The sequence below is a fragment of the Solanum lycopersicum genome, chromosome 10 (genome assembly GCF_036512215.1).
Source record: "Solanum lycopersicum chromosome 10, SLM_r2.1".
NCBI lineage: Eukaryota > Viridiplantae > Streptophyta > Magnoliopsida > Solanales > Solanaceae > Solanum > Solanum lycopersicum.
This window is the reverse complement of record NC_090809.1, coordinates 59,155,052-59,165,226: the sequence shown is the minus strand read 5'-3', so window position 1 is coordinate 59,165,226 and position 10,175 is coordinate 59,155,052. Positions and strand designations below refer to the sequence as shown.

The 10,175-nt window shown below is 30.4% G+C and overlaps 2 protein-coding genes across 2 annotated transcripts; one reads left to right on the top strand and one right to left on the bottom strand.

The window, feature by feature from the left end:
* Positions 1 to 4,702: 4,702 nt before the first annotated feature.
* On the top strand, positions 4,703 to 5,661 carry LOC112940087 (probable pectinesterase/pectinesterase inhibitor 12). The gene is made up of 2 exons (XM_026027674.1): positions 4,703 to 4,904; positions 4,988 to 5,661. The coding sequence occupies exons 1-2, from the start codon at positions 4,703 to 4,705 to the stop codon at positions 5,659 to 5,661; spliced, it is 876 nt and encodes a 291-aa protein (XP_025883459.1).
* Positions 5,662 to 5,778: 117 nt separating this feature from the next.
* LOC112940086 (uncharacterized mitochondrial protein AtMg00810-like) lies at positions 5,779 to 6,731 on the bottom strand. The gene is made up of 2 exons (XM_026027673.1): positions 6,643 to 6,731; positions 5,779 to 6,541 (listed from the first exon to the last, which is right to left on the bottom strand). The coding sequence occupies exons 1-2, from the start codon at positions 6,729 to 6,731 to the stop codon at positions 5,779 to 5,781; spliced, it is 852 nt and encodes a 283-aa protein (XP_025883458.1).
* Between the last annotated feature and the right edge of the window lie 3,444 nt (positions 6,732 to 10,175).

The window sequence follows — 10,175 nt, the reverse complement described above, 5'->3', positions numbered from 1 at the left end:
TTATTAGCACGTTTTAAGGAAATTTAAAAAATATTCAAATTAGTTAGTTGCCTTAAATCTCTCAAATTAGTTTAAATGAGATTAAATTTTGATTTAATTCCTTAAAAAGCTTTAACAAATTGACATCAATGTACAAGCTGTTTTTATCCCCAAATTTCACGATTCTTTCAGATTTGCGGCAGATATCAGTTTCATTTTTTTAGTAATTGAAGAAATTTTGGCATTGGAAAAAAATTGGTTTGCTGTGACGGAGAACATTGTGTCGATATTAATTAAACATGGTGAAAGGTGAAATTCATTAGTTGGTTTTAATTATGATTCATTTGTTATAATTATGATTTGTTGATTTAACATGGAAAACATTGTGTCGATTTTTTCGGTCATTTTAAGATATGTAATATAGATTATAGCTTGTTTTTTTTGAATGAAACAGTGATTTGATATATATACCGTATCTGAAAAATAACACGTAAATGATGTGTTTGAGTTTTAATAAAATGAAAGATTCGCATAATACTTGATTTATGAACAAAATAGAGAAAATGAATTTGATGGTACAATGTGTTCAGTCACTAGTCAAAAAATAAGTAGTTATAATTCTGTGGACCGTCGAAGTATGATAGTTATATTAATCGTATATGAAACTTATACGAAACTTGTATTAATTATGTATGAAATTTGGTTTTTGTTGAAATTAGAATATATGTTTCTGTTTGGCATATGAAGGTAAAATGTTGATATATTTTTGTATGAATTTTGTATGAAAATTGTATTCTTTTTGTTTATTTTTTTTGTTTAGTTATTATTTTCTTGTGATGATGAAAGTTATAACAATTGTGTATGAAATTATTATCAATTTTATTTTATGAATGGACAATCTTTTAAAAGTTAATTTAAGTAGTTTATAGGTCATTGAAATGTATTTTAAATGTGTATGAATTATTTTGCAATTATATGTATTATGTTATACTAAATGTTATCTTAATGTTGTGAAACAGGTAAATATGTCGATTTTCAGATGGAGGACATCATATATGAAGCGTCTACTCTTTATAGTGGTTTTGTTAATGCTATAATATCTCAACTTAATATGGAACAAAATATAAATGCAATAATTCTATTTGGAACAGAGTGATTTGAAACAAAATCAGAAATTGATCCAGATTTCAGACCGGTTACAGAAATTCTTTTAGTCCAAACCTTAACTCTGTACCATTTACGTTTATGACAAACATGTTATCTCTGTCATTTTCAGTTTCAAGCAGAAAATATGGCGTAACAACTAACATTGGATTTTAATATTGTGTAAATCATGAAAACAAAAGGTATTCCCTGTAAAAATTGTTGGAACTAGTCTTGACCGAGGAAGGTCAATAGATCATCAAACACATTCATGTTGATACATGAAGACAAATGTGTTTGTTCCTTCTTCTCCTATAAAATTGGTAAAACTAAATTAGTACTTTTAACTTAATTTATAATTCATAAAAAAAATTATAAATGCACTGCTATATTAATGTACTTTCAATGCAATTCATACACATATCATACAAAATGAATGCATCAGTTCATACATCTTTCATATAATATATAATTTCATAGAAAAATCATAGATACACTGCCATATTAAAGAACAGTCAATCCAATTAATACACAATTCATACAAAATAAATACATTAGTTCATACATAATTCAAACTAATACATATTAGATTTTAAAAAAAATTAAAAGTGTTCGCATATAACATTGTAAATTCACTTCATACACGATTAATACATAACTCATATACTATTCATAGATAAAAAAATTTCGACACCAGGATAGTAGAGGATCGGAGTGTCACGTTCCGACACCAGGATAGTAGAGGATCAGAGTATCACGTTCCAACACCAGGATAGTAGGGGATTAGAGTGTCACGTTCCGACACCAGGATAGTAAGATGAATGAATGTTGAGGGGATCGGAGTGTCACGTTCCGACACCAGTATAGTAAAGAGAATAATCTTGAATTACGCTAATATACTCAGATTTAAAGAACCTGTTTCCCAAATGAGTATGGTGTGGAGGCTTGAGTCCTCATAGATGTGCTTGGTGTTGTGGACAATGGTTATGGTACTTGTTGTTGTCACCTGTTAAGTATTTGGTTGGTTTTATGTTATTATTTGATATGTATTGCTTTCTATTTTGAGTTGGCCGATGATATCTACTCAGTACTTGTGCCTTGTACTGACCCCTACTTGTAATTTTCTTCTTTGTTATTTATGGAGTGCAGCAAACGTGCCATCAACTTCGACTCAACCGCAACTCTAGCCAGACTTCAGCATAATCAAATTTCAGGGTGAGCTATTGTTCCTAGCTCGGACTGGATTCTCTCTCATTCATGTCTTGATGTCCTTGAAGTTCGGACATGGACCATTTGTTTACTTATTTTAGCTTCCTAGATACTCTTAGATTAGTAATTTGAGGATAGAATGTTCTTGTGGTGATGACTTCCAGATTTTGGGGATAGTAATTGATAAATTTTAGAAGTTATTAATTGATTTTGCTAATGAGTTTTAAGTCTTCCGCATTATTTTCTGTTTATTATGGTTGAAAATGTTGGGGTTCAGATTGGTTGGTTCGCTCACATAGTAGGATAAGTGTGGGTGCCACTCGCGGCTCATTTTGGATCGTGACAATACCGGTCAACGGGTTCCGGTCCGGTCCGGTATCGATTCATTCCGGTCTGGTGAACCGGTTCCGGTCCATTGACCAGTCTTATCTGTACTATTTGCGTTTATGAAAAACATGTCATCTCTGTCATTTTCACTTTCAAGCAGAAAAATATGGCGTAACAACTAACATTGGATTTTAATATTGTGTAAATCATGAAAACAAAAGGCATTTCCTGTAAAAATTGTTGGAACTTGTCTTGACCGAGGAAAGTCAATAGATCATCAAACACATTCATGTTGATACATGAAGACAAATGTGTCTGTTCCTTCTTCTCCTATAAAATTGGTAAAACTAAGTTAGTACTTTTAACTTAATTTATAATTCATAAAAAAAATTATAAATATACTGCTATATTAATGTACTTTCAATGCAATTCATACACATATCATACAAAATGAATGCATCAGTTCATACATCTTTCATATAATATATAATTTCATAGAAAAATCATAGATACACTGCCATATTAGAGAACAGTCAATACAATTAATACACAATTCTTACAAAATAAATACATCAGTTCATACATAATTCAAATTAATACATATTAGATTTTTACAAAAATTAAAAGTGTTCGCATATAACATTGTAAATTCACTTCATACACGATTAATACATAACTCATATACTATTCATACATAAAAAAATTATCAATTAAAATAATCAATAAACACCTATACACAACTACAATTCTCTTCTATTATTTCTTAATAATAAACAAACAAATAAATAGGAAAAAAAATATTGAGTAAATGTAACTTCATTCGATTAAAATTTACTAAGAACAAGTTAAATATTATATATATTTATATATATATATATATATACACACACACATATACATTTTAATTTAATAAGAATCGAGGCTTCTAATCTAATTAAATTAAAATGTATATAATATATATTAACTTGTTATGATTAAATTTTAATAGAATGATGTTACATTTACTTTTAATATCTTTTTATTCTATTTGTTTGTTTGATTATTATTAAGAAATAGTAGTAGAGAATGTATTTGTGTATGGTTTAAAATTAGTATTTTGAGTTTGTTAAGCTAGATAAAGCAAAATGAGTATTAAAAACTCAAATTTAATTTGTTGTTGATACAAATAAAGCAAAATTAGTATTGAAGACACATATAATAAAAAATTAATGGCCTTAACATTAAAATATATTCATAATCAATCCCACTTATACTATTACATTAAATTTAACCAAATATAACTTTAAAACTTAAAATAAACAGATATAACTGATTAATATTTATTTTTTTAAAAAAATTATCTATGATAAGAGTTCATTTAAGAAATCGCATGCCATGAAAACAATTTTATGGGAAGCACTTTTTTTAAAAAATGAGTTTTATGGTATATAAATATAAATTAAATTAAATTCTAACATGAATATTGAATTAAAACTCAAAAAGAAGCATACATTCTTTATAATCTAAACACAACAGAATATTTGTATATCCCACTTTTCATATTTATATACCTTTTTGCAATAAGTTGAGTGGTAGTTATATTACTCCTTAATATTGCAATGTTAGTATTTAACTTTATTTTGTCACTTAAATTTGTTGTGATTTTGTTTTTCTTTATGTAGTAATTTAAATTTATTGATTTAAATTAAGCTATTGAGTGTAAAAGTTTCAACTAATCAAATTGGTTCAATTTAGTAGTACTAGACAATATCTCATTTAGCTTTTCATAATTTCTTCCTCCAAAAATTATATATACATGACAATCTTGATAGTTGAAATGCATGCATAACACAATTATGCATATATCATTTTCTACATTTCTTGCTTTAAAAAAATGAGTCAACTCGAAGATAATCAAGTTTTCGACATTTTACGTTTATTCAGTTTTTTTTCGATTATCGTTATTTTTTTACTATCTATATTAGAATACGTCGGATGTCAAAATATTTCACATCCTCCATATGTTATAGTAGCAAAGGATGGGTCCGGGAATTATAGTAGTATAATGGCTGCTTTATTTGCGTGTCCGAATAATAGTATTTCACTATACTATATTCAAATCAAACAAGGAATTTATGAAGAATATGTCCAAATCGACTCGTGGAAAACCAACATTGTTTTTCTTGGAGAAGGAATGGACAGAACAATAATAACAGGAAATAAGAGTTATGGAGGTGGAATAGGAACGTACGATACTGCTACCGTGGGTAAGATGATCTCACATAAATAGCTCAAATTAATGGTAGAAGTATATGTATATTATATCATCGACATGATGTTTTTTTTAAAGGGGTGGATGGAAGAGGCTTCATTGCGCAAGACATTGCATTTCGGAACACGGCTGGAGCTGTGAACTATCAAGCGGTAGCTTTAAGGGCATCTGCCGAGTGCATCACCTTCTATAGGTGTCAGTTTGATAGTTTTCAAGACACCGTATATACACACAATGGCAAACAGTTCTACAGAGAATGTGTAATTTTGGGCACCATCGATTTCATTTGTGGTGATGCAACTGCAGTGTTTCAAAGTTGTTTGATTGAAATACGTAAGCCACTAAAAGGTCAATATGTCGTCATCACAGCACAACAGAGAAACAATAATGGTCAAACAGGACTCGTATTGCAGAATTGCACGTTGAAATTGGCAACTCCAGACGCAGGAGATAATGTAGCTATGTACTTAGGTCGGCCATGGGGAAATTTTTCACGTACGGTCATTATGCAGAGTTACATAGATATATTCGTAGATCACAAAGGGTGGATAGAATTTGGAAATATGCCTATAGTTCAGCCATACTATTTGGAATATCAGAATAAAGGAGTTGGTGCAGATACAAAGAGACGTGTCAAGTGGGCATCAACTACTAATGATCCCAGAATTGTATCAAATTTCACAGTTAGAAATTTCATAAACGGTGATGAATGGATTCCTTCCACAGTTCCACATTACTTAGATCTCATGTAGATACAAGTAATAGGATACTTAATTAAATATTGGGTTTGCTGCTATTTGTATGGCAGCTTTGCTGTCACAATGTAAATCAATGGGTTGTGTAATTGAAACTCCTAATTCTTTGAAAAGTCATGTTAGCCAAGACAACTCTGCCACTGTCGATGCCATGCTTCTGAACTCTGCCTCTACAGAACTTCTGGAAATTGTCTCTTGCTTCTTTAATTTCCATGAAATCAAAGAAGTTCCAAATCCAACCATATAACCTGTAACAGATTTTCTGATTTTTGGACATGTGGCCCAGTCAGAGTCGCAATATGCAAATAGATGAGAAGATGTTGTTGAGGACATATGCAGGCTAAGACCTGGAGCATTCTTGATATATCTTATGACTCTGATCGCAGCATGCATATGTGATTCCTTAGGTTTGTGCATGAATTGACTTAGAGCCTGGACAACGAATGAAATGTCAGGTCTAGTCATGGTGAGATATAATAGTCTGCCTACCAATCTTTGATAGCCACCTGGGTCTTCCAGCATTTTGTCATCAGTTGTGCATCCTGTAGACACATCAAACTCATAGGAAGTATGTTTTTGGTTGAAATCAAGGGGTGTAGATGCAGGTTTAGCTCCCCCTTGCCTTGAATCAGCAATCAATTCAATGGAATATTTCTGTTGATTCAACAAAATTCCAAAAGCATTTCTGGAAAATTCAAGACCAAGAAAGAATCGCAAATGTCCAAGATCTTTCATCTTAAATTGTTGTTTCATCTTGACCCGCGTAGACTGAATAATATCAGTATTAGAACCAGTGATCAAAAGGTCATCAACATAGACAAGGATGATGGTAATGTCAGGTTCAGTAGTTAGAGTAAAGAGAGAGTAATCAAAATGACTTTGAATAAATCCCAAATCATGCAGGACACTGGTGAGTTTCAAATTCCATTGTCGGGAGGCTTGTTTTAAGCCATATAGTGATTTCTTTACCTTACAAACCTTTTGGATAGAACCTCGGTGAAACCATAAATCTGCATATAAACTTTCACTACTAAGTCGCCCTGAAGAAAGGCATTGTACACGTCCATTTGAAAGATATTTCAGTGTCTAGATGGTGCAATTGCAAGAACAGACCTCACCGTCACCATCTTAGCAACCGTAGAAAAAGTGTCTTGGTAATCGATGTCCTCTTTTTGGCTAAAACCTTTGGCAACCAATCTGGCTTTGAATCTTTCAACCTTTCCATTAGCCTGATACTTAATCTTGAAAACCCTTTTGCAACCTATGACATGCTTGCCAGGAGGTAAATCCACTATGTCCCAAGTACCATTATCCTCAAGAGCAGTTATTTCTTGCTGCATAGCAAAAATCCATCTTTCATCTTTGATGGCCTCATGGTAAGTCTGACGCTCTATGTCAGAGGTGTGAGCAGTTAAACACTCAGCATAAGCAGGGGATAATGAATCATAGCATAGATAATGAGACATAGGATAAGCACAATTGTTAACTACATAGTCAGTGAACCATTTTGAGGGAATTTTCTGTCTTTGAGATTGTCTCAAAGGTATGAAAAGTGGTTGAACAGAAGCATCTGCAGGCAAAGAAACAAGAGGATCTGCAGGTGAAGGAATAAGAGTGGTAGTTGTTGGCAAAAGATTAGGTACGGGTGGAAAATCAGTAAGAAAATCTAGAACAGGAAACATGGGATCTTTACTGACAGTCATTTGTTTGAAAGGAAAAATAGACTCATGAAAAACAACATCCCTGTTATAAAATAGCCTCTTGGAATGCATATCATAGAGTTTGTGACCCTTCTTAGTAGCTGAATATCCCATGAACACAGTTGGTAAAGCTCGAGCAACAAACTTGTCCCTCCTATGGACATTAACAGCATAGGCTAAGCACCCAAACACCCTAAGATTATCAAGTGAAGGGGAGGTATGAAAATATATTTCATACGGGGATTTATTTCCAAGCACAGAGGAAGGTATCCTGTTTATTATGTGAACAGCTGTAAGAACACAATCACCCCAAAATGATATAGGAACAGCTGCTTCGAACCTTAAAGCCCTAGCCATTTCAAGTATATATCGATGTCGCCTTTCCACCACTCCATTCTGTTGAGGAGTATAAACAAAAATGGTTTGGTGAATAGTCTCTTGGGTCTCATTCACTGTAGTTTGTAATGTGTAGATCAAGAAGAAAAGAGGATGAGATATCAATCGAAATTGCGAAACTTCATAGATATTTTGCGGAAGTAGAAAGTATAAACAGTATATCGTATGCTCTGATACCATGTAAACTTCAGCTACCATGGATCTACACCATGGATTTAGAGCTGGAAATGGAGATCAATCTAGAAACAGTTTAAGAGAAGAAGAACTGATTTTTTTCATTATTGAAAACTAAAATACTGTAATGAACTACAACCACTTTATATACAATGCTAAAACTACATATACAAAAGTTAGTTAGCTAACTAATTGTTCACACATTTCATGCTTACTAACTAATCATAAGTTAGTTACTCACTCCTAACTAACTGCCACATCACTACATTCTATATGTTTGTATAAGTTTTTTCTGTCTTTGACTTAATTAATTTCTTAATCGAATTTAAATTTTAGGCAAAAATATATATGCAATGTCCAGGTGATGTTTCAATCTTGTGCATTAAATGAAAATAACACAATCTTTTTTATTTCACCATATATACAAATTTTGAGTCTTTAATGTAAAGTAATTTTGTGAGACCTCTAATAACTCTTAACTTGGCCAATTACGCTAGAATATTGGAAGAAACAAAATGAATTTGTTTTAAAATTTGATTGAATTACAATTTTGTGAATGATACATGGAAACTCAAATAAAACAAAAAAAAAATAGAAATAAATAAATTTTGGTTATATTTGAATTATGAATGAATTACTCTCCGTTTAAAAAAGAACGGTCTAGTTTAACTTGGAACGGAGTTTAAGAAAAGAAAGAAAGACTTTTTAATCTTGTGATTCTAAATTAAAGTTATGTCAAATGTATCAAAATGTCTTTTAATCTTGTGGTCTTAAACATGTCACGTTAAAAGTTAAAGTCAAAGTGTTGTCAAAAAAGGAAAGAGGTCATTCTTTTTTAATCAAACTAAAAAAAAAATAGGGAAATTCTTTTTGAAACGGAGAGAGTGCGTTTAAAGAAACCGTATATACATATGAAAAGAAGAAACAACAGTAGTACACGGCTGGAACTTGGAACATGTTTACATTTCCTTATATTTTTACTAACCATTATCAATTAATTAATTTAATTAATGGGGGAAAAAAAAGCAAAATAAAAATGAAAAATAGTAAATGATATTTATAAAAAAAATAACTACGTAAATGGAAAACTATCTTGTCAAAGGGCAAATTACTCAAATTATGATTTTTTTTCGACATTAATAACAATAGAAGGAAGAATTGTTACAAATAAATCAAAAGAAGGAAGCTAATATGATTTTTTTCCCGATATTAATTATAATAACAACTAGAAGGAAGAATTGTTACAATTAAATCAAAAGTAGGAAGCTAAGTGTAATATTTTATACCAAGAGAGAAGTTAGTGTCACAGAGCAAAATCTGAGAAGAAGTCTTTAAAATTATTCAATTTTTAAAAATTAGGACTTAGTTAAATCAAATAAGGAAATATATAATAATAAATCTTTTAATTGATTTCAAAATTTTGAATATTGAGAAATCTAGAGAATGACTATTTTATGTAAAATGTGGACATTTTTTTAAAAATTAAAAAGAATTACATTTCGCTATTGTTTAGTGTGCTTTTACGGGGTTTACGATTCGGATAAAAATTGGTTAAAATCGAAAAACTGAACCAAATTGATTATACAAATCAAATTTTATTTGGCTTCCGTGTAGTTTGGTTGTAAATTTTTATAAATTGATAGTATATTGGTTGGTTATGGTTTTGTTAGAAACAAACGAAGAGACAACGAAATCGATAAATCATATATAATATTTTTGTAATATACATACATAATAATTTTTTTATAAACAATTTTAAATATCTTATATGCCTTTTAATCAAAATTTAATTTATAATTTATTTTGAAAGAAAAATATCCAATATGAGAATATTTATTTTATTGGTTTTATGTGTATCAGTGTGTTTATGACAATTCTTTATAAGATTGAAAATATCACTTTCTCTTTGCCAAAATAATGAATTTGAAGTTTTATTCACGTATATTCAATGATTGAAAGTTATGTAATGTCCGTCATTATTCCATTTTAAATGGATTGTTATCACTTTTTTCTCGTTTTGAATGGAATATTTTTTTCCTATTGTTAATAATCGAATAACCAAATCTAATCGAAGCAAAATCGATAACAACCAAATTGATAAATATATACTATATATGATTTTGATAATTTTAAAACCGATTAAGTTGGTTTGATTTTAATTTTGACAAATAACCAATCCAAATCGACCCGTGAATATTCCTACTTATAGGTATGGATGTTGCATTCGTTAACTTCGAAAAA

Excerpts from the sequence above, each read along its gene's own strand:
- LOC112940087 (XM_026027674.1), top strand. The coding sequence starts at position 4,703 with ATGGCTGCTTTATTTGCGTGTCCGAATAATAGTATTTCACTATACTAT. Across the intron at positions 4,905-4,987 it reads GTACGATACTGCTACCGTGG|GGGTGGATGGAAGAGGCTTC; the intron begins GTAAGATGATCT and ends TTTTTTTTAAAG.
- LOC112940086 (XM_026027673.1), bottom strand. The coding sequence starts at position 6,731 with ATGGACGTGTACAATGCCTTTCTTCAGGGCGACTTAGTAGTGAAAGTT. Across the intron at positions 6,542-6,642 it reads ACCGAGGTTCTATCCAAAAG|TCATTTTGATTACTCTCTCT; the intron begins GTTTGTAAGGTA and ends ATTTATTCAAAG.